Source organism: Clupea harengus, chromosome 3 (genome assembly GCF_900700415.2).
Source record: "Clupea harengus chromosome 3, Ch_v2.0.2, whole genome shotgun sequence".
NCBI classification, from domain to species: domain Eukaryota; kingdom Metazoa; phylum Chordata; class Actinopteri; order Clupeiformes; family Clupeidae; genus Clupea; species Clupea harengus.
In genome coordinates this window covers 19,759,618-19,784,157 of record NC_045154.1, presented here as the reverse complement: position 1 = coordinate 19,784,157, position 24,540 = coordinate 19,759,618, and the positions used below count along the sequence as shown (strand labels likewise).

Below are 24,540 nucleotides of genomic sequence, written 5' to 3'. Positions count from 1 at the left end.
TCACTGTAAACACTGTCAGATGGACACCCTAACACCTTTTAGATGAATATCAGTCCAATGGGATGTAGATTGAGTAATAATCCAGGAGTTGGGAACTACATTAAGATTACGACTAATATGAGATTCAGGATGCAAATCTGAAAATTAATGGAGCGCTTGAGGGAGTAGATTCAGGTGAGCGAGTCGATTTTCAAGTCAATTTTAAGGATTTTAAAAGGCACTGCATGTCGTCATGCCCGGCTGTGCACACAGAGAAAGATGAATAAGGTGTAAGACATCTGTGTAAGACCCCCCCCCCCCCCCCCCCCCCCAAAAAATCAACGTGGTATTGTCACTGAAATCTCTGTTGACATTCAGCATTGTGCGTGTACACTGACCTGTGGTCAGAAAAGCCCAGAGAAAAAGGGAGGGAGATAAGAGCTACAGGCAGCAGCCATTACCAGGCTGACTCTGACAGGATGAGACGGTCACCCGTGACTCGAGAGAGAGAGAGAGAGAGAGGAGCGCAGCGGAGTAGAGGCAGCAGCAGCACGCTTGAGCAGTCAAGGAGAGTGCAGAGGCAGAGACGGATGTGTGAAGGCCCAGTCTGCAGCAGGCTCACACACACACACACAAACACATACACCAGGACACACACACAGACACCAGTACACCAACACACACAAACACATACACATAGACACCAGTACACACATACAAACACATACACACAGACACCAGTACACACACACAGACACAGACACCAGTACACACACATGCACACACACAGACACCAGTACATACACACACACATCAGTAAACACACAGACACCAGTACACACATGCACACACAGACATCAGTACACACACACATACACCAGTACACACACATGCACACTGACATGCACAGATGCAGATAATACACACAGAGACATGTACATGTTTACTACACATGTTTACCACACATACACACACCCCCCACTCATATTTATCTCCAGTCTTTCACACACTTGCTGACAGACATACTTGCCCCCCTCCCTTGCCCTCCCACACACACACACAGAATAAAGTATAGAAATGCATGTATACACATCAATGATACACGTGTTACATATGAACGTGTTACACATAAGTACAACAACACACACACACACACACATCTGCACACGCAGAATCCATGTTGGTTCTCCAGCCCCCTGAGATCCATCCGCATCTCTGGGAGAGCCTCGCGCTCATTTTATTTTTGGCTCAGTCGTCCCCCCTCTCTCTCTCCCCCAGCACAGTAGCTCAGTAGGCCACGGGCTGCAGATTTGGGTCAGTCCTGCGAGAGCTCTGGGTATTCTCTGGGAGCCTCCGAGGGCGTAGTGTTGAGCGTCCCGGGTCGATGGCGTGTGTGACGGCAGAGCACTAGCAGGGCTGTTGAGGTGCGGAGAGGTTGACGTGGCTCACAGCCAGACAGACCTCTGACTCCCTGTCAGGCTCTCCCCCCTCGCTGGGCCAGAGACGGAGCTGCCGGCCGGCCAGACGCCAGCGCTCCGAGCCACAGCTGCAGGAAAGACATCTGACAAACGACTTAGCTACTATTACTATGAGTAGCAGTTTTAGTAGTAGTGTAGCGGTAAGAACAGTATTAGTAGTAGTGTAGCAGTAGGAACAGTATTAGTAGTGTAGCAGTAAGAACAGTATTAGAAGTAGTGTAGCAGTAAGAAGAAAAATGTAGCTATTTAACTTTTAAATAGATTTTATATTACGGTATATAGTATTTTTGGCAATCCCAAAACATGGGATGAAAATAAAAAGGACAATTGTGTTTGTCAACAGAGCTGCTTTCATGTGACAGTACTCCTCTGGCACCCAGTGTCTTGAATTAGAGCTCTTATTAGAAATCTGGGATTGATTTTCCCCCAAAATGTCACTTTGGCCCTCTGGCTTAAAGCCCTCTGTGTGTTTGTCTTCGGCTGGCCTGCGCTCGAGCAGAAACACACATGATGGAGCAGATCTGGGCTCTAATGTTCCCTCTCGTTATTCTTGGCCTCAGCTCTCTTACGTGGCTCTGGTGTTGTTTTTACTGGATTTCTCATTTTGGATCTCCTCTATCCTCTCTTCCTTTCCCCCTATTTCCTGTTCTTTCACACTCTTTCATTTTTCCATCTATATATATATTTCTCATCCCTCCCTCTCCTTTTCTCTCTCCTCTTTGTCTCACCCTTGTTTACTCTCTCTCTCTTTCCATTTCTCTTACTCTCTCTCTCTCTTTTCCTATGTCATCTCTCTCCTTTTCCTTTCTTTCCTCTTTTTTGTCATTCCTTCTCATTGCTCTCTCTCTCTTTCTCTTGTTCCCTCTTTCTCTCTCTCTCTCTCTCTCTCTCTCTCTCTCTCTCTCTCTCTCTCTCTCTTGATCCCTCTTTCACTCTCCCCCTCTCTCTCTTCTCCTGTGTGGTCCCGCTCCTCCTCCTCCCCAGGGCCCAACACCTACGAGGATGCCGCCGCTTACATCCAAGCACAGTTTGAGAGCAAGAACCGCTCGCCCAATAAGGAGATCTACTGTCACTTGACCTGTGCTACAGACACAGGAAACATCCAGGTGGTGTTCGACGCCGTCACCGACATTATCATCGCCAACAACCTGCGGGGGTGTGGCCTGTACTGAGGGCGCACGGCTCACGCTCACGTCACCTCTTTGGTAATGATTATTATTGAAAATGCAAGTTGGTAAATAATAATAATGATAATTTTAAAATAGGCATACATATATATATAAATATAAATATGAATATATATAATGTTTTTAGTTTGTCTTCAAAGAGCTGCCAACAGAACTGATTTCTTATAGAAACCCAGCCTTTATGGTTTTAGAACAAAGTTGGGACCTTTTTCTTTTGTTTTGTTTTTTTCTTTTTCTTTTTTTTTTCCATCCTTTTGCATTTGTAGTCTTTCCCTTTCTCACTGTGTCTTTTTGTTGAAACTAAACAACCCTTATTTTACAAAAAATCTATCTATCTATTATTTTTGTAATGTTTTTTTTTTTTCGTGTTCTTTGTTCATTGTATGTATATTTATTACGTGGCGATCAGTCAAGAATGCTGACCGGTCCACGTTTGCCTGAGTATACTGCTGTATGTTACTTTAATTCTGATGAGACAACAACAATAGCTCTATCAATGACTGGGACAGTGATGGTGCCTGTAGCTGTAGGGAGCACTATGATAATGATTATGGTCAGTGACAACAGGCTGAGCTGTAGCGGGTTCCTCTTTTGTTTTTGTTTATTTTTTTGTTTTTGTTTGTTTGTTTGTTTTTGTTGTTGTTTTGTTTGTTTGGGCTTTTTCAGACTGGGTTTTCATGGCGATCCTATTAGTTCTGTTAGGCTAGTTGATACTCCAGAGAAAGAAAGCACCCAGGATTGCACCCTCTCAGCTTCTCTTCTGTTCTTTTCGTATTTTTAATTTTTTTTTCCTGTCGTTCACGCTACTATTCCCTGTCACTTTAGTAGGCCACCTCCATGCCTGTGAGCATTTTGGAAGAAGCGGCCGGAGCTGTGTGTAAGCCCTGGCCTCTGAACCAATCAGCTGTGTGTAAGCCCTGGCCTCTGAACCAATCAAAAATCGACGAAAAGTGTCATATCAGTGCCAATCTCCTGAGAATGACAAGTCTGGGAATAGTTCTAGAAACACTAGTTCACTGTATAATGAGAACCTATTAACATTGTCATGTAAGGAACATGTACTTTTTTATTGTTGTAAATTAATTAATTAATTCATTTATTAATTTATTTATTGGTTGTTTGTCACCTTTCTCACCCACTTCTGCCCTCTTCCTCACCTCATTCTCCGTACATCACTTCCTACCTCCCATCATCCCTCGCCTCTCATTCACTTCCTGTTTTGTTTGTCTACTGGCTGGGTAATGGAGTCCTCTCGCACTGGCCTTGTGTCTCAAGTTAGCATGACCCTACAGCCTTTGTATAAAGAAACAGTTAAATGCTTCACATAGATGATATTAAACAAACAAAAAAACACAAAAAAGGCAAAATATAAAAAATAAAAAAATAAATAAAATAAAATAAAAAGACAACAGCAAAAAGTGGGACAGATATAAGATGTTGGGTGGGGGAGGTGGGGGGGACAGGGGAATAGACAGCTGTTCTGCCCGATGTCCTGACATGGTGACTTTCGGGTGTTGGGTCTTTTGGGCTGTGTGTCTTAGTAGAAAGCTGTAGTTACTCCGGTTATAGAGTCTTTACACGTAGAAAAATTTACTCTGAGAAAGAGACGAAAAAAAAGAAAAAGGATGATTATGACAACAATAATAACAAAGATGATAATTACAACAATGGAATAATAACAATATCAATGAAAAATGATGATTCTGTAATATTATTAAAAGTATATTTCTTGTGCTTTGTAGCTACAGAACATTTTTTCTCTCTCTCCCCCTTTTTTAAAAACTAAAAAAGTTTTGCAAGGATTCTTGCGTTCCACTCTAGAACCGTTCTCACAGACTTCCCCATGTTGATGTTGATAAATTGTACCAAATTTCTTTTTGCCTGTTTTCCCTGCATCACAGTGTCTTTACTTAACCTGAATTACAGTATATGTATCTTTTTTATTATGATGATGAGTTTTTTTTGGTTCGTTTTGGAAAAAACACTTTCGGAGCACGTTCCCTGCCCTAGGGGCTAGTATGGGTGGGGGAGTTCACTGCTGTACAGATCCATGCGCTATCTCTCTCTCTTTCTTTCTCTCTCTCTCTCTCTCTCTCTCTCTCTCTCTCTCTCTCTCTTTCTCTCTCTCTGTCTCTCTATCTTCGTTTTTTGGGGAATTGTACTCAAACACCTTCCAGGTCTGCATAGAAAAGCACAGCTCACACGTCACCCGTAGATTTGGAAAGATGTATCTCTCCTCCTCCTCCTCTTCCTCTTCCTCCTCCCTCTCTGCCTTCACAGTTTTTGAATTTTGAATCGAAAAGGAAAAAAGATTACTGTGTATAATGACACATACCAGTTCAACTTTAGTTTTCTTTCACCCCTCTCTCTTTCTCTCTCTCTCTCTATCTCTCTTTTTGTTCTCCTTTGATTTCCTCCCAGTGAATGCTTTTTGTGCTGCTTTCTTCTCCCTCTTCTTTAGTGAATGGTTGTTCTTTCATGTGGGATGTTCGTGCTGGATTAAAAAAACCAATCGAATGTAGTGTGTACATTAAAAGCCACAGTTTTCATGACTTCAACTTAGCGCATCCTGCCTCCAGTTGTTCTTCTTCACCACATCCTAGCTGCCACTGCTGGTGTCCCTTGTGATGCGTATACACTTCCTGCTCTGACCTGGCCTATTGCCCTTTGAGGCAAGCTCTTTGTCTGGCCGTGCTTTGCGTCCCGGCCGCACCTGAACCCTCCTCCTCCTCTGTTGCAGGATTGAGACTGACTGGTTGCCCCTGGCGTTCTGTGTAACGTGTGCATGAGTATGTTGAGAGAAAGAGACAAATAAACCACTTGTGGCATACCTGCCCTTTTCATCCACCAGGGACGCAGTCCACTTGTCCATTCATCTATATGACTCTGGGTCCAGGGTTATCTTATCTCCTTGTCTTTTTGTCAGATACATTTTACATTAGATGACTTCAGGTTTTCTGCACTCAATTCTTAATTCATCTCCAATATCAGTGTCCTTCATGTATAATTACAACTCATTGAAAGATGTACCTAAGAATTAAGGCTATGTATAGGTTAGGGTTAACAAGGCATAATATTATCAATTTACATCTCATACATAATCATAATAATTAGTTAGTACCTGCATGCATACATACATACCTGCATGCATACATAAGGACACTTAATATAGAAGCAAACCATTGTTTTTTTGTTTTGTTGTATTACTGTTTTATACGTAACAAATGAGAGTATGGAGTTGATTCTGCATACTGTTAAGCCTTTGTTTGGTTTCGTTAGGAATTCTGCCCACGTGAGGGACAGAGGCAAGTCAAAGATGTTGTCAGAGTCAGCTAGCAAAGTGTAATGAAACCGTAAACTCGCTGAATCTCATGGTTTCATCCTCTCACGTTCAGTGGTTTCAAAATAAATGCTGATGGCGAACTGATGCATCCCTAGGTGCTGTGACCTGAACAGGAAATGTGGTCACTTTTTGTAGATATGACTCACGAGACTACGCCTGGCCATTGGGGCAGCATCTGTATATATATATGTATGTGTGTGTGTGTATATATATATATGCTGTTAGAATAACCATAAGTCTTAAAATGTGCTTGTAAATTAGACGCAACACAACATCAATCACAACACAAGTGGCAAACATACTCAGTACAAGTCCGGAAACGAGAGATAGATAGATAATCTCCCCTTAAATACCTTTGCGTTTATTTATTTTTTCATTCTTAAAAATGTAATTGAAAATGATTATAAAATTAAACTCTGTTTATATTCGGGGTTATCCTAGCATTGTCACCCTACACTCCCTACCCAATCACAACATAGGTCTATCAGACAGATTTTTTTAAATGTTTTATTGTGTCTAAAAGCAAAATAGCCTGTCCTGAGTGCATTTTCTGATACGACACGTGATTTGATGATCATCAAATTAATAAAACTGAATTTAGAAAAAAAAATAAACCCGAAAACACGGAATCTGACCAAAAAAAAAAAAAGAAAAGATTTCAGAGGGTCCTACTCTGCAGAATTCTTCCTTTGTAATGTTTTGGAGCCACCTCCCTATGTTCACCATGCATGCAGCTGTCAGTAACACTCTGGGTTACACACAAACAACACAGGAGCAGCTCTGTGCCACATCTGGCCCAGCTCCGGGCCGGCTCCGGTTCCGGTTCAGCCTCTGCTCCAACCTGGGCCATGCAGCGTATTTATGGCTACAGGCTGACCTGGCGGACAAATTACCTTTACATTACACTGTGGGTGGGTGGGTGGTTGGGGGGGGCTCTTATGTAACCAGGAGAGGCAGGCAGGCAGGCAGGCAGGCCCACCACCACCACTACCACAGCAGCACGAGCCACGGCCTCCAGTCAGTCGTGTGATTCCCAGGCCACAGCCAAACTGAGTCAGCAGCCGGGGTCACAGAGCAGGAGGCGGCTGTGGTGTAGTGGGGAAAAATCCTGTGCTGGGATGTGTCAGATTTGAACTTTACATGTTATATGGATATAACCAATGTATGTCATGTAGAATTTGTGAACTGAACACATTGTTAGCCCCCTGACTTGGATATAAGGCACAACCTACTAGAGATCCTTAAACCCACTAAAGACACCATCACCAATCCACTGACCCATTTCCATCATACACATATAAGCATTAATGCATTGATTTGCACAGTCGATCAGCATGTATAGCCGTCGTCCTGCAAGATGGGTAAATTATCACAGAAAATGTCCATTGTTACATTACACTAATAACAATTACATTACTAGAGATGTATGACCATAAGCATATGACCCCATTTATTTTATAAATAGCTAAAACTTTCCCAAGATTATCACACCCAGATAGCATCTAATGTGACACAGCCCTAAAGATCTGGTCTGCTCAGGGGTTGGCAGCTAACAAAGGCTGTTACCCAACACGAGATTGTCATCTTGTGCTGTAGTTGACTGCCAATGATGTCATGTGACGTAAACACAAGTCAAGACATCTGCCTCCATCCCCGGTCCCCCTGCTGTTGGGTGAGGACCCACGTTGAGAGGTTCAGACTGGTGCTCAGGTAATTGGGGGGGGGGGGGGGGGGTGCTCAGGTAATTGGTTTGGGGGGCGGGGGGGTTACAGGTCCATGTGCTAGAAAGGATTTAAATTAAGACACTGCTGTAGGGACTTGCGGGGACAAAATAATTATGTCTGTGTGAATGAGCGTGTGTGTGTGATGGAAGAGTCACACACCTACAGCATGACTGGAAATAGACTACGCCACAGGAGATGTATGAGTGTGTGTAGAATAAAACAGACTCTATAGACATCAAAGAACACATCAGTAGCTGCAAATGTGATAACCAGCATGCCAAACTATCAGTGTGTGTGCATGTTTGTCTCTCTGTGTGGGCCCTTCCGTAAATGCATGAGCCCAGTGATGCTAGCTGCGAATTACCATAAACTACAATACTACGAGTCCTCCAGCTGCAGCTGTCATGCACTTTTCAATCCAGCAGCATTAGGCACAGGTGAGTGAAGCAGCACTGTATGCATGTCACTGATCCCCAGACGGCAGCTTGATGATGGGCTGGAGCCGGGAGAGGAAAAACGGACTGTTTGTGTAGCCAGAGATGGAGAGTAAGTGACCGTGTCGGCTCTCCACACCTGAGCCCACTAAAGAGACCTTCACATGAGGCAGTGGCCCAGATGATTCATTTGCCTCTCTAAAATCATCCCTACAAACACGGGTGGGGGGGGAGTGCTTCACTACAAATAGCCCTGAATGGAGCAAATTACCAAGCACTGAATAATCTAGTAAACTAGCATGGCCTCAAGTGAATACATCATTTACATAAATTAGGCAGCTTTCCATTTGAAACAATTGGCCCTCGCTGGCCCTGCTGTGCTGTGAGGTAATCAGCAGTGCTGTTTGTGTGCAGGGGCGGACGAGGGTGGGCTTGGGTGGGGTTATCTTCAGGGACCTTCTCCCTAAGGATACAGCTTCACTCCCCAGCTGTTCTAGAGATCCAGTAGGATGAGGTGGAGGCCGAGGGGGAATATTGAGGGAGAGGAGGTAGAAGAGCAGAGACAGGGAGTGGAAAAGAGAGAGGGACTGGGAGGGAGCGGTGAAGCGTGGCTGGCAAGAGAACACGGACAGAAGGAGCCTTATGGGAAATGAGGTCTGAGGTGGATGTGCAACTGCTCCCTCTGCTGGTAATAAAGGGTGGTGCGGTTTACGTCTCTCCTCCCGGCCCCTCCTTTGCTGCCCCCCCCCCCCCTTTGTTTAGCATCAGCCCACTCCCCTGTGGCCTAACCTGTCAGATCCCCAGCACATGAGCATAAAATAAACACACAAATGGAGGCATGGACGATGAACCACAACACAGTGGGCTGACAGCCATGTTTGAATGCACAGGCACATTATGAAGCCACAGCAGTGTTTGTTTCCATTGCAAGGGACACACCCATTTTATAATGTATGCCTGACCAGACAAACAGGAAGCAGTCGTCATGGATGTCACGGTGACACTTCATAGGAAAGGTCCACATCCTCTACGGCTGTCACAGGTTAAGTAGAACCGTTGGGAGAACCACTGGAGCGTATCAAAATAAAATATGTTGGAGCAATGGTGGTGAGTCAAAAGAATGTCCAGGAATGCCCAAAAAATGTTCTTCCTATTCACTGTCCCCGCAAGCCACTTTACAACACACACACACACACTCGCAACCAGTGTTATTTATAGCACGGCAGCGCCGTCTGCCTGTTGCTAGGAGACGGCCTGCTGCAGAGACCTCCAGTAAGCAGTCATCCCCATCTCTCATATTATGGGTGGATACGTGAAATTGGTCACAAGGATCCTCTCACGTCTGAGTGATAGATCATTATTTGTGTGTCCTCTGGCACTGAGCACAGTTCAGGCAGGATTTCCATAGGCTCAATCTGACCTAAATCTCATCGGAAATGACTTTGACGCGCCACCCAAAATATGTGAGCACTGCATTGACGAATGCCTCCGTGAATGACAGTGATTTGCGTAGATGGTGTGTGTACATAGCACCTGGGGAGAGCCTGTGAGCGCGGCGTTGTGCCTTTAAGAGTGTGTGTACGCAGCGTCAGGCAGTAAATAGGAAATGTATGCGAGTTCTGCAGCAGCTTTGACTATTAGATAACACCAGGAGAGGACTGGGTGTGTCCTGGACTCCTCTTTCACACGCTCTCGCTCGCTCGCTCTCTCTGACACACACATACACACTCACAAACACATAACCACGCATGCAGATACACGTACATACATAAACCTCTCTTTCTCACGTACACACACACACACACACAGAACCACATACAACCACAGACACATGAATCGCACATATGCACACATTGACACACATGCAGATACACGTACATACATACACCTCTCTTTCTCACGTTCCCACACACACACACACACAGAACCACATACAACCACAGACACATGAATCGCACATATGCACACATACACACATGCAGATACACGTACATACATACACCTCTCTTTCTCACGTTCCCACACACACACACACACAGAACCACATAAATCGCACAGACACATGAATCGCACATATGCACACATACACACATGCAGATACACGTACATACATACACCTCTCTTTCTCACGTACACACACACACACACACACACACACAGAACCACATACAACCACAGACACATGAATCGCACATATGCACACATACACACATGCAGATACACGTACAAACACACACCTCTCTTTCTCACACATACACACACACTTACTCACACATGCACACACACATCCTGTCCTCTATAGGGCATTGGTTCTCTCTGCATAAATGTGTTTCCATTTTCTGGAGGAGGCAGACGGAGTGTGTGTGTGTTTGTTTGTGTGTGTGTGTGTGTAGAGGTGGGGGGTTGTGCAGGGTTACAAGGCTGATGAGGGGGCATCAGACGGCACGTCTGCCCCTGGCATGGGCTGTGACCACATGCCACCCTGTGAGTGACTGTGGGGTCAAGCTCTCATCACATTCATCCCCTAAAGGTCAGGTTCCCGGAGAGTGGACGGTTGCCATGGGAACCGCCTCCTTCCCTGTCGTCATGGTTGGTGTCCCTGGGTGAGGAATGATGCTGTCCACTCATGACTTAGTTCTGTGGGGCACTCACAGGGTCTCCATGTGACCGAGAGGGTGGCTTGCAACATATTTCAGTCTCTAGTAAAACAGCTAGATATAAAGAAAAATCACGGTAGTGAATCCACTTTCTACACAAAGCAATAGAATGAAAACACAGCTTTTTCCACTAGAATGTCTAGAATTAGAACTAGATCTAGAATTAGTTTGATGGTCCAACTTGCACTGTATTCCTCTCCACTCTACTGTAGACCGTATGCAATTCCATGTCTGTTGAGGAGACACTTATGAGGCTTCTCTCTCTCTCTCTCTCTCTCTCTCTCTCTTTCTCTCCCCCTCTCTCTCTCTCTCTCTCTCACCAACTCTCTCTCACACAGACACACACGTACACACACACTCACAAACTCTATATCTCACTTCAGGGAATTTCTTCTTACCTGCACTGGAAAGACAGGATAAAAAACAGTGCAGCTGAAAGCTGTTATGTTATGAGGAACAAACAATGATGTCCCCCCCAGTGGGCCAATTATATTTGTATGTGCATGTGTGTGTCTGTCTCTGTGCGTGTGTGTGTGTGTGTTTGTGCGAGTGTGTGTGTGTGTGCCTGTCTGTCTGTCTGTCTGTGTGTACGTGTGTGTGTGCGTCTGTCTGTGTGTGTGTGTGTGTGTGTGTGTGTTTGTGCGAGTGTGTGTGTGTGCATGTACATGTGTTAATGGATGGAAGGTTTGCCTACAGTGTTCATGTGCGTCACATACATGTGTGAGTGTTCATGTCCACCCATGCATCTACATATGTACTGTGTGTGTGTGTGTGTGTGTGTGTGTGTGTGTGTGTGTGTGTGTGTGTGTGTGTGTGTGTGTGTGTGTGTGTGTGTGTGTGTCTGTGTGTGTGTGTGTGCGTGTGTTTGTGCGAGTGTGTGTGTGTGTGCATGTACATGTGTTAATGGATGGAAGGTTTGCCTACAGTGTTCATGTGCGTCACATACATGTGTGAGTGTTCATGTCCACACATGCATCTACATATGTACTGTGTGTGTGTCTGTGTGTGTGTGTGTGCGTGTGTTTGTGCGAGTGTGTGTGTGTGTGCATGTACATGTGTTAATGGATGGAAGGTTTGCCTACAGTGTTCATGTGCGTCACATACATGTGTGAGTGTTCGTACATACATGTGTGTGTGTGTGTGTGTGTGTGTGTGTGTGTGTGTGTGTGTGTGTGTGTGTGTGTGTGTGTGTGTGTGTGTGTCTGTGTGTGTGTGTGTGCGTGTGTTTGTGCGAGTGTGTGTGTGTGTGCATGTACATGTGTTAATGGATGGAAGGTTTGCCTACAGTGTTCATGTGCGTCACATACATGTGTGAGTGTTCATGTCCACACATGCATCTACATATGTACTGTGTGTGTGTCTGTGTGTGTGTGTGTGCGTGTGTTTGTGCGAGTGTGTGTGTGTGTGCATGTACATGTGTTAATGGATGGAAGGTTTGCCTACAGTGTTCATGTGCGTCACATACATGTGTGAGTGTTCGTACATACATGTGTGTGTGTGTGTGTGTGTGTGTGTGTGTGTGTGTGTGTGTGTGTGTGTGTGTGTGTGTGTGTGTGTGTGTGTGTGTGTGTGTGTGTGTGTGTGTGTGTGTGTGTGTGTGTGTGTGTGTGTGTGTGTGTGAGCCAGAAGACCATGGGGATCACATGCAGCAGTGAGGATGAGAGCACTCTGTTGCCTGTGGCACTTCCAGCTCAGAGTAAGAGTGCGCTTCTTAAAATAAGACTTGTCATCCCCAATACATCCATCCACAGCAGACTCTTCTAACCCCAGACGAAGGCATCATGGACCGATCATCCTCCTCCACAGATAGACCCTCAACACTCATCGGGCCCACACTCCAGAAGTTGAGCTCCAGCGCCCTCGGGATGTTGTGATGTTGTCTTTGATTGATTTATCCAATTTACAGGAGTTCATAACACAGTGCAGAGAGAGTACTAATTGGTCACTAAGTGTCTTATCAAACCATTCAAACTGTTCAAATGATATGTGTCTGTGTAGACTGTAGGGAATTGTTTGTGCTTGCATTTGAGTGTTGCTCACTGAGAAAATCACTGAAAAATCACTACTATCTTTGTCTTTGTGTATATACTGTATACATATGTGTGTGTGCGTGTGTGTGTGTGTGTGTAGCAAAATAGCACTTAATATGAGTTAGATGGAATTGTATATACATTACATATACAAATTAAGCCTCGGAAGAACTTTCACATAAAATCAGGTTGTAATAATGACACATTGATATGAATGTCCATATTGTAATGACGATTTATGTCTAACATTTATCAATATTCCGGCCATGAATCACCAATGCACCCGATCACAAAGTAACCTTATATTTTAGCGCCCTCTGCTGGATGCCCATGCCTCTGCAATATAAACAACGTGTTTAAAGGCCACTGCCGACATGTACAACTATTTTATTGTAGGCTTACCACTGTAACACTTTCTTTAAAAATGAATGTCACAACGGGAGTGGTAACTGGAAAGAAGTGGGTGGTTGTCAATCCAACTAAAGCTGTGCTCCAGTTCTTAATTCATTGGAAATTGTATCTTCACCTCTTTTTTTACTTTTTTATTGTACACTACTTTATATGTCGACCTATTAAAGTAGCTTACACTCTAAGACCCAGTCCCAGTCCAGGCTACAATAGACTACTACAATCTAATAGGCATAATAGTAGTAGCAGTAGCAGTAGTGTAATAATAATAATAATAATAATAATGACCTATTAAGTGTAGACTTTGTTTATCTGTAGTGCGCGCCAACACTGTTCATTCTATTATAGGCCACTCATGCCATGGCCCATTTACACATTTCCCGCCTGAAGTCTGGCCGTCTGGTCTGGACGCTGTTGTTATTTAACTCTTTCACGTGGCGCGAGCCTGTCCGTCCGTCTCTCATCCCCAGACCGACGGACAGTGGAGCCAAATTGGGGCTGTCCCGACGTTTGGCCGCGCGCCACCCTACTCTGTTTAGAAGGGCACTCCTCGCGGCACCGGTCCAGACGCTGCAACTGTCATCATCCCGTTCTGTTTTGGCGCGTCGCGCGTGAGAACGCGGGTGTGAAGGTGGGTGTACGGTAACACCATTAATCATTTCGGGCGCTGAGACACTGTGATTCTCAGTCACTGACGTAGCCCCGTTTGCTTACAGTAATGACCTGGGTGGCCTATCCACTATATCCAGAACATGCTGTTTCATCGTCCCAGCCTACTATCAGTTGATACGACGAGTACTAGGAGTGCAGTTCGTTTTGCTTCTGATAGGCTCTCTGTAAGATAACTAACAGTAAAAACAGACATAGGGGCTACTGTAAAGTGGGCTAGTCCCTCTGTTGAGCTTATGTCATTAAAACTTAAAGCATGTAAGCTATGTTAGGGAGGCAACGTCATGTAGCAACACGGATATTTGACATCTAAATGCAGTATTCAGATTGATACATGACGTTCTTCAACACTTCTATGTGCCGTGGCCTACTTACACCTGAGATGTAAGTTCTTTGTCTGCAACAAATGCATTCAGTCCTTCGCAGGTGCTCCACGTCTCTAAGTGAATTGCTGTACTGAAAGCCTTTAAAATCCTCCGCAAGTCATTTCAATTCCATTCTTTTAACTCCTCAACAAAATTTCACCTTGTTTGTCCCTTTTTCCGAATGTTTTGTGTCAGCAATTCCTGTTATAAGTCTGCAACTCGACATTATTAAATATTTAATACCATGTGTGAGTGAAAAAATCTTTCTAATGTGTCTTCATACAGCATAGAAATTATGCATAGAGACCAAACATGAAATATAGAATAGTGCACCAGCCAAGTTTGTTAGTCCTGTACCCAGAACTTCCAGAGAGTTCTCTACCTTTGAGAGAGATTGGATGAGACACCTCACCCACGACTGCAGAGACTGTCAGACTGGGTCTCCGACGGTAACCACAGAATATTTCATTAATTAAAGAGCATTTTGCGGTGCTATTAAAGCACCCTCACACCCCATTTGGCCTGAAGCTACAGCTTTTAACACGTTTGCACACTGTAGACCTGAATCTGAAAGAGAGAGAGAGAGAATTTAAAAACACTGTATGTGAATGCTCTCTAAAATAGTTCAGCATGCATTCAGCATACACAACATAAGAAACAGAGTCATCAACAACCAGACATAACTTATTTCTTTCACATGCTATCGGCTTCATAATTTACATCTATTCACTGTAAACTGCCACTGATATTTATCTTACAGATCAGTAAGAGCACTAGATAGAAACAATCTATGCTTTGTGGAACACATTGTTTCTATGGAACTTGTATTCTGGAATGTTCTGAGCATGGAGTCCTCTGATGATCTGCTAATGATTATGAGAACATGCATACGCAAATGCAAAACATAGTGTACACAGTAGATGTCGGAACATATTATACTGAAAACGTAATTATCTTACTATGAATAATAGAAACAAAGCTCCCTAAATGTGAAATGTCAGAGGAGATTTTTGTTTCGATTCATGTGTTAGTTGGTTATGGTATTGTTGGAGTACAGTTTGTTTCATATAGCCCAGCATGAATACGTTGGTGTATGGACATAATGACTCCTAAAAGGTTTCCTTTTTATTGTGTTTTTGGACAGTCCTTTAAACTCTGTGATCCCAAACTCTAGTTTGTGATCAACTAAGTCAAGGCAAAAAAGTGCCAAACTATTTAAGAAATCACATAATATTATATGATACATTCTGCATTGAATTCTATTTGATAGCAGACTTACGGTAACTCAAACATAAGGGTGAGCCTTTCTAAACCCCTAAATAAATCTGATTATAATTCAGTGTGCTAACGCTGTTCAACAAAAGCTGCTTCACATAGTATTTGACTGAGCTTTCCAGTGTAATAGGAGAAAGCCTACTCTAAATGCAAAGTGTAGAATGTAAATGCACTATGCACACAATGTAAAACGTATGACTGACTCACTAACCCAATTCAAAAAGAGTCAAGACAGAGAGATCTATTTGACTGATTATTTTTATAATCCAAGAATCGGACACTGTGACAGAAGACCTTCCTGGTAGTAAGCTGTTCATGGGGGAGTTCAGCTGGGTGGAAATCTCATCCTCCAGACACATGCCTTGTTTTGTCCTGGCAGACTCAACTTCCTCATTCTCGGTCCTCTCCATCCCTTCCTGCCCTGTTGTGTGTCCTGGGGAAAGTTGTGGTTTCAGAATGACCAGGAGATAGAGAAGCATGAGTGTTTGTGTGCGGTGTGTGTGTGTGTGTGTGTGTGTGTGTTTCAAAATGACCAGGAGATAGAGAAGCATGTGTGTGCATGCAGTGTGTGTTTGTGTGTGTGTGTGTGTGTGTGTGTGTGTGTGTGTGTGTGTGTGTGTGTGTGTGTGTGTGTGTGTGTGTGTGTTTCAGAATGACCAGGAGATAGAGAAGCATGTGTGCGGTGTGCGGTGTGTGTGTTTCAGAATGACCAGGAGATAGAGAAGCATGTCATGTCACAACATTCATGTGTCTCTTCTTTCTCTCTCTAATGGGGGAGCATGAAAGAGCTTAATTGCGGCATGTGACCCTGGTTCTCTGTGTTGCAATGAATTTGTCAGTCTTCAAACTTCAATGCACCACATAGTGAATTGAGTGCTAGTGTGTGTGTGTGTTTGAGTGTGAGTGTGTGTGTGTGTGTGTGTGTGTGTGTGTGTGTGTGTGTGTGTGTGTGTGTGTGTGTGTGTGTGTGTGTGTGTGTGTGTGTGTGTGTGTGTGTGTGTGTGTGTGTGTTTCTCTGGGTTTGTAAGGGAGGGAGAGACAGTATGAGAGGGAGTTGTTTTGCTCTGAAATGTGTTTGTGTTGAATGATAAAGGCAGATTGACATTAAAACACTTGTCCTTGGCTGATAGGGACGCAAAGGAATGGAGCAGGCCACAGAAATGAAAGAAAGGACAGCAGAGGGTTTGGAGCATGACTGTTCTAAACATCTATAGCATTAGTGTAAAAACTAATCAGAGCCAGTCCAGCACATTTGTCTTTGCATTGCATGCATATATTATTTTAATTTAGCAAAATAAATCAAACAAAACACTGCTTGGGTCTTGTTTTAATCAGACATGGTTATATTTTATGCTGCTGGGCTATATACGTTTTTGGATTATGAAAAATATGAATTATTTGTTTTATCTTTATACATAACAAAACCTGGTGTCTTTGATGGCATACATTGTGGTGTTTCTTCGCTTGACAGACGCAGAAAAGCAGTTGCACACTCCATTCGAATTTGAAACACAAGACTTCGCTCCGGCGTGAAAGGAACCTATTTAATTCAGCCCCTCTCCAAAAGGATGAAAAGTGAAGGGTGCTAAAAAACTCTCCTTTGGACGCTCTTTTTTCTCCGCGGAGTTTGAGTGGGTCGAACGCATGCGTAGCACAGCCCTGTAGTGGAGAGAATTGTGAATGGGGGGGCGGGGATGGGGGCGCGGGGGGGAGTAGTTTGGGTGTACAGTCAGTCAGAAGTCGGACTCAGAGGAGCCAGGAAGTAACAGAGCTGCAGCAGCGCGGATAAAGTCGACTCTGAGAGCGTCTGTTGTCAGTAGACGGAGATCTCTGGCGTGAGAGGGAGGGAGAACAATAATCCTGTAATAATAATTATAGCCAAAATAAACTCCAAGTCCACCGCGGCGGTTCAGGGTGAGTGCACAGGGGTTTAGGTAATCTTGAGAAAAGGGGAAAAGAGCACGACTCTGCCCCACAATAACGTAAATATCTCAGGAGCACATTGCTACACTCTAACTCACTCCATCAGACAGAGAAGACGGAAGGACATAAGAGCGGGATTCGGGGGTTTCACGACAACGCATTTCTCTCGCTCGCAGACAAATAAAACAACCGAAAATTGATCACACAACAACATTCAAGATGCCTCGGGTTGTCCCGGATCAGCGGAGCAAATTTGAGAACGAAGAGTTCTTCAGGAAACTCAGCCGGGAGTGCGAGGCAAGTTTGGTAATTTCATTTTGTCCATTAAGTGGCGGAAATAAAGCACAAGTACTTGTCAGTGCGGAGTGTTGAAATTAAATGTATTGTCTGGTATTTACTTTCGAGAAGTGCAGTTAAGTTCTTCCGCTGAAGATGTTAGCGTTTTATTTTTTGAATTGAAGAATGAAGAATGACGAGCGAAGCCATGTAGCCAGCATTCAAAAGTTGCGAGACTTCCTAGTTGCACATGAACGGTCCTATTTGTCTTAAAGCATTTCAGTAAGAGTGAATGCAAGAGGAAGTATCGACGTATATCTTATGATGGGCTACAATAATTCAGTTTCATAAGAGTAGAATTAGGCTCAAGTCAGATAAACCATCACTTTACAGTATGTCACATCACCCGGTTGTACATCTGTACATCTGTTATTTGTGCATTTCTAGACTACATAAACAATTGGCTTCATTCAAAGTGTAGCATACAGACACTTCTGCAACCATAGAAGCACTTTCTGTAGAAATATTTCAGTTATAATAGGCCTATTTTATCCGGATGCTCTGGATGTAGACTATGAATTATGTCGTCTTTTTTCTGTTCCCATTCAGATCAAATACACCGGTTTCCGAGACAGACCACACGAGGAGAGGCAAGCCAGGTTTCAAAACGCCTGCAGAGACGGACGCTCGGAAATAGTAAGTACCTGGAGCCTCGGTAGGACTCTGTGAAATATGAGGATTTGACCTTCACCATCGCTCCGTAATAGGGCGCAATTTACTGCATCAGCGCCCAGTAGCCCAATAGTCCCTTATCTGATCACAGTCAGTGCGCAAAATAGAGGAAGGCTACCTGTCAGTCACCTGAATTTGGCCACGAAGAACAACTGCAAGTCTGTATCAATGACTTGTGGAAATAAACATGGTTTGTTGTCCGTTACGCAAGTCTTATCCTAAAACCTGCAGACTGTTTAGACTTCCTCATTTTCTCGAGTTAAAAAAAGAGGCCTTAAACCGAGTCAAAACCGAAATTGTAATTGGATGCACTACAAAACATACTAAGCAGCTTTATTATCAGTTTATATAGACTATTTCATCATACTGGAGTAAGCTATATTTGAAGTGTTTATTCTTACTGATTGTCATGGGACCTTTTGAGAACTCGAGTCTTTGAATAATGAGGTTCAAACATGAAATGCAAGTCAGCCCTTGGGCTATTTGGATCTGTCTCTGTGTCTTTCTTTTAATCATCGTAAAAGAGGCTTTTCACAGGATGCCGTAATGAAGTCGGATGTGTCTAATTTAGCGTCTCATATAAATACCTCGAGTCTGCATGTGACCCGTTTGACGCCATTCCCCTCTTCCAGTGGGACTCTATTTACCCCCAAGAGCGTAATACAGACAAGTACAAATAATATTTCTGGTTATTGTTGCTGTAAGCGTCCATTTTATTCCTAGGAAGTTTGTGCCATTTTGTGTCCAAAAAACATAGGCTATCTCGCACTGATTCGTGAGAATGAATATATTGTTTCCGACACATCCATTCTGCTTTAATTATTTTAATTGTTGAAATAATTTTAGGTTAAAGTTACCACTGCGATTTATTTCAGGATTACTTCATTGTCGGCTTTTGAATGCATTGTACAGACTGAAGGAATTCCTGCATTCTGTGTTAAGATTAGTCTACTCTCTAAAAAATAGGGTGTGTATAGACAGGGTGCGTATAACCTACGAGTGAAACTTTACGTCTCTTTCTGTTTTATTATATATGGAAGATCTATGTTTTAGAAATAATGTTTGTTTTAGCTAACTCATTTTCATAAGGGCTACATTCACTCAGAATAATTGGGAGCCGCAATGTTTTTTTTCTCTAAGAACAATGTGTCGAGTCATAAAGAATCAGGTCTAGTGGTCAGTTAGACGGATGAAAAAACAAATGGGTCAGGAGTTTATGCGTTAGAAAAAAAATAATAAAAATCCTCATCTGGGAATTAAAATGCACATATGAGTTAAAATGGCCCCTAGATGTGTTTGTGTATGTGTGTGTGTGTGCATAACTATGCTCACTCTGCTCTGCCTTGTTTTAGGCTACTCATAACTGCTTTAATTTTAATATGTGAGGCATTTTTCAAAGTAAGCCATTAGATGGGGTGCAATTATGCCATATGGACAGATTCCTCAAAAACACAGTATTGATCCCCCCCCCCCCCCCCCACCCATCTTTCATACTTTTCTCTGTCTGTCTGTCACACACTTATTCCCTCCTTCTTTCTGTTTTTCATTCTTTCTCTCTTTTTCTTTCTTTTCTCTTTCGAAGCCCAGTCTGCCAGCAGTGACTGTTGGTAAAATAAAAATCAGATGTGCGTAACTCAATACTTCACATAGAGAAAATGATGACTTGGGTTTTTTTCTTTCTCTTTCTCTCTCTTTTTCTCTCTCTCTCTCTCTCTCTCTCTCTTTCTCCTTCTGTGCTGCTGTGAGCTCTGCCCCGGGGCCCAGGCACGGCTCTCCTTTCCTCTCCTCTTCTCTCCTCTCCTCTCCTCTCCTCTGATGTGAAGAAGAAATGACGGGGCTGCATAATTTATGGCTGGGTCCTGCTTTCTGATGCTGTTTGTATTGATTTCCCTCTAAAAGGCTTTTGTGGCGACGGGCACCAACCTCTCGCTGCAGTTCTTCCCCGCCAACCTGCACGGCGAGCAGCGACAGGCGCCCACCCGAGAGTACGTGGACTTCGAGCGCGAGACGGGGAAGGTAACACACATATGCATCATCTGTCCCCTGCTTCACGTGTGTGTGTGTGTCTTTCCCTCTCTCTCTCTCTCTCTCTTTCTCTCTCCCTCTCATTTGTCTTTCCCTTTCATTCTTGCTCTCTCTCTTTCTCTCTCTCTCTCGTCTTCTCTTTTTTCTCCATGTTTGTCCCCTCTCTGTCTCCCCCCCCCCCCCCCCCCCCCCCTCTCTCCCTCCCTCTTTCCTCATGTATCCTGCTGTTTGTCCTCAGTCCACTGTCCTGGTCACTATTACAGATCAGGCCACCAGCAACACTGCTGTGTTTTTGCCTCTCATCTGAAGCTTGTTCACACAGACACACTGACCGTATCCGTTTGGCCTCTCATCTAAAGCCCGTTCACACTGACACACTGACCGTATCTGTTTGGCCTCTCATCTGAAGCCCGTTCACGCAGACACACTGACACACTGCCCATATCTGTTTGGCCTCTCATCTAAAGCCTGTTCACGCAGACACAGAGCGTGTGGAATGAGGTTACTTATTGTTTATTTGTATTTGTATTTTTAAAAAAAGAATATGTTCTAAGTATAACCAGACTGTAGATTTATCCCACCCCAAGGCCCTGCGATGCTCTGTGGCATTCCTCTGTCTGTGGTGGCACCCTCTGGCTTGCGTAATGATACCTTTTTCATTTGACCGCATCTCAGGGAAAAAGACAGGGACTGGAAAGACACGAGAGGCAGCAGCTCTCTGTAAAAATCACACCCTGTCCTGGATGAAATGTGTCACTTCTCAGATGCCGTATTTCTTGTCCACCCGTACCCATCCATTAAGGACATGTGAACCCATCTGCCCTCGCCGCGCACGAGTAGAAGTCGGTGTTGTTTGCAGCTTTTCGGCAACAAAAGAATGCCACTCGAGCTTTTCCCTCCAAAAAATATCTGTCAACTGTTATTTATACGCCTCTGATTATGAGACCAGAGGCTGCTTTAGATGCTTTATCCATGAGTCAGACTGAATCACCACCAGATACCACCGACCTAGACTACCAAAACTCTTCTGATTGTACCCCCTTGTTTTCAAGAGTCGCAGCCAGCCAAGCATGGAGGGAAAGCTTGAACTTCCCCCAGCAGAAGAGTTCCACAGTTTAAACCGTGGCCATTATCTTTCACCGATCTGCGGTCAGATGGGATGTTGTTGTAGCAGGTCGTGTTTGTGCCAGGCAGTTGTTTTTTATTGTTGTTTTGATTTGATATATATTTATATATATATATGCACATACACCAACACTGGGAGGCCGTGACACAGGCTTGTTTGGCTGCGCTGTGCTGCTCTGCTCTGCGCTGTGTGGCGAAGTCAGAGGTGTTCTTCACGGACACTGACTCCCTGAGATGCGCTCATTAAAAATGCATCTGTGTGAAAATCGATGGACCTCTCGGCCCGGGGCTGACGGACTAATCTTTGGCCGTTAATTATTTAAAAAGGCGTGACGGTGAGATGTCAGCCCATGCCCGAGCACTTTACAGATGAGACACTGAGCGCACTCGCTAGGGCTTAATGGTAATTGTATACCCAAACCTCCCCTCCCCTCCCCTCCCCTCTCTCTCTCTCTCTCTCTCACGCACACACACACACACACACACGAACAAATACACAAACAAACACACACACACACATCACCTCCACCGGATCAAGACCATGCAGCTTTAATGAGCCACCACCACACTGTCCTCTTCAAAAAAAGAACTCCCCCGGACCTCACACCCACGTAGCCATGTGGCACTGCCCCGCACACAGATCACTCAACCTGGGATGGTGTGACACAAGGCTCTGGTCCTATTGGCTCTAACTCTGATATCAGCTTTGCTAGTTTCTGCTTCTCAGTCTGTCAGTGTCCTATAGATTTTCCAGAACAAAGCTTTCTCATTCTCCCTTTTATTTCTCTCTCTCTTTTCTCTCTCTCTCTTTCCTTCTTTCTCTCTCTCTTTCTCTCTCTCTCTCTCTCTCTCTCCCTTTCTCTCTTTCGCTTGGTGTTTAAGGGATGACTGCCAAAGAATGACAATAGCAGCACATGCGGCGTGGAAAACATCAGATTGCTGTAGTATTTTGCATTGTTCTCAAATGTCCCTCTTGTATGACTGCTCTGTGTTTTGGGTGAGCATCCTTCACTTCTAAATGTCTTCTGAAATCACTCCCAAAAAGAAACTAGCACTATAGAGGAGGATAGAGATTACAAGCTGGACCTAAACCCCCTCATTAAATCCCAAATGCTTTCGTTAAAAAAAAAAGAAAGAAAGGAAATTAGAAAGCTTATTTTAATGGTTTCTCCTTTCTCTCCTCGGCTCACAGCCTTTTTCTCCCTCCCGTGGTTCCACACGCTCGAGGTCTGTCAGGCCCGAAGTCCCTGTAGACCACTGGTGTCAGATGAGGGTAGTCCGCTCGAGTGCTCCAACCTCTGCTCTTAATTAATCAGATTTTTAACCTTTTACACAAATAGATCACACACACACACACACACAGATACACACAGACACACACAAATAAACAAACACTCGAACTTGGGAGAGACCAAAAGTATAATGTTTGAAAGTGCGTTTAAGCCTTGAAGTGTAGCGACCATGTAAGCCTGATCTGGTTAGATGTTTTTTTTTTTTTTTGCATTTAAATGTTTAAAGCTGTAGGGTTCTGTTTGAGGAAATCGGACCTCCTGTCTGCGTCTGTGAGGCCCCGTCAGTGGCACCCCATTTTACTGCTCTCACTAAATCAGTCATCAGTCTCTCTCCCGCTCGACGAGTGGCTGCGCTCAAGTCCTGTGACTGCAGCGCAGATAAGAGCTAATTTAAGCTGTTAGCAGGCCAAAAAGAAGAAGAAGAAGTAGTACAAGTTTAAGGGCACAAAGAAAAGTGAGTTTGGAAACAGAGAAAGATTCTAGGCAAGAGTGTGAGACATGTTTTTTTTTTTAAGAGATTACATTTTCATTGAAGACTGGTGAGGAAGGCAATAATAAAACGCGCGGAGGAACAGTTGTGTAAAGTTTTGATGGTGAGATGTGTTAGCAAGGCTGTCAGACGGTGGGAAAAGTGTCATATGAAACAGATGTGTGGTCAGCTTTTTGCATTCATAATGTGTTATTGTCGTGCAATGCAAATCACCTTCTCTGCCATCTTAAGTGTCCTTTCAATGGTCCTGATGCCACACACTTGTAGACTTACAGAAGAAAATATCTATACAATATATATATATTTATACATTTTCTTATAGAAAATCTATAATCCCCCCTTTCTCTCTCTCTCTCTCTCTCTCTGCCATTCTCTCTCTGGGGGAGAGATCATGAGGGAGCACGTTGAACTCAGTAACTCTCCCCAGCCCCCACCCACACCCCTCGCTCCCCTTCCCTCTCAGTTTGAAGACAGCGGTGGCAATGCCAGGTCCGGGGCCAGTTTAAACGCGGGCTGGGGCTGGGGCTTGGGATGGGGCTGGGGCTGGGGCTGGGGCTGGGGCTCTGCTGGGGCTGGGGCTAGGGCTCTGGCTCTGGCTCTGGCTGGGGTTGGGGCTGGGGCTGTGGTTGTGTCTCTGGCGGGGGGACAGTAGTATTATCTGAGCCGGGCGGGCGGGCGGGTAGGTCTCCTTTGGAGCCTCCACAGAAACAACTTAAGTACAGGCTCCCAGTGTCACTACAGGCTAATGGGAAACAGCTGTGGGGGAGGTTAATTTTAGCGGTAGCTAGCATGGCCTTGGGAGGAGACGTTAGTTAACCCTGTCCAGACCAGGGGCGCTGTCTTTGTCTCCCTCTGTATTTCTTCTTCTTCTTCTTCTTCTTCTTTTCTTCTTCTTTCTTCTTCTTCTTCTTCTTCTTCTGTGTCTTCTTCTTCTTCTTCTACTTCATGTTCTCTCTCCTTCTCAGTAGTATGACTGTACTGAGGGATGTCTGGCTCATCCACCTCAGACAGTCAAGTATGTGTGTGTGTGTGTGTGTGTGTGTGTGTGTGTGTGTGTGTGTGTGTGTGTGTGTGTGTGTGTGTGTGTGTGTGTGTGTGTGTGTGTGTATTGGTGTTAGGGGGGTTGTC

The 24,540-nt window shown here is 44.3% G+C and overlaps 2 protein-coding genes across 6 annotated transcripts in view; both read left to right on the top strand.

The window, feature by feature from the left end:
- Positions 1-5,202, top strand: part of gnao1a (guanine nucleotide binding protein (G protein), alpha activating activity polypeptide O, a) — a 102,808-nt gene extending 97,606 nt beyond the window's left edge. The window contains exon 8 of the mRNA XM_012818814.3: positions 2,442-5,202. Coding sequence (XP_012674268.1) covers positions 2,442-2,629 — 188 coding nt within the window. The 3' untranslated portion in view covers positions 2,630-5,202. The remainder of the gene's footprint in view (positions 1-2,441) is intronic.
- Positions 5,203-17,257: 12,055 nt separating this feature from the next.
- The window catches only part of cbfb (core-binding factor subunit beta), a 40,737-nt gene continuing 33,454 nt past the window's right edge, over positions 17,258-24,540 (top strand). For 2 of the 5 annotated variants that reach the window (XM_031564900.2, XM_031564901.2), the window contains exons 1-3: positions 17,259-17,778; positions 18,358-18,444; positions 20,380-20,496. In XM_031564900.2, coding sequence (XP_031420760.1) covers positions 17,692-17,778; positions 18,358-18,444; positions 20,380-20,496 — 291 coding nt within the window. In that variant the 5' untranslated portion in view covers positions 17,259-17,691. Of the gene's footprint in view, positions 17,779-18,357; positions 18,445-20,379; positions 20,497-24,540 lie in introns of all 5 variants that reach the window. The other 3 variants (XM_031564898.2, XM_012818732.3, XM_031564902.2) reach the window with 3 other exon arrangements.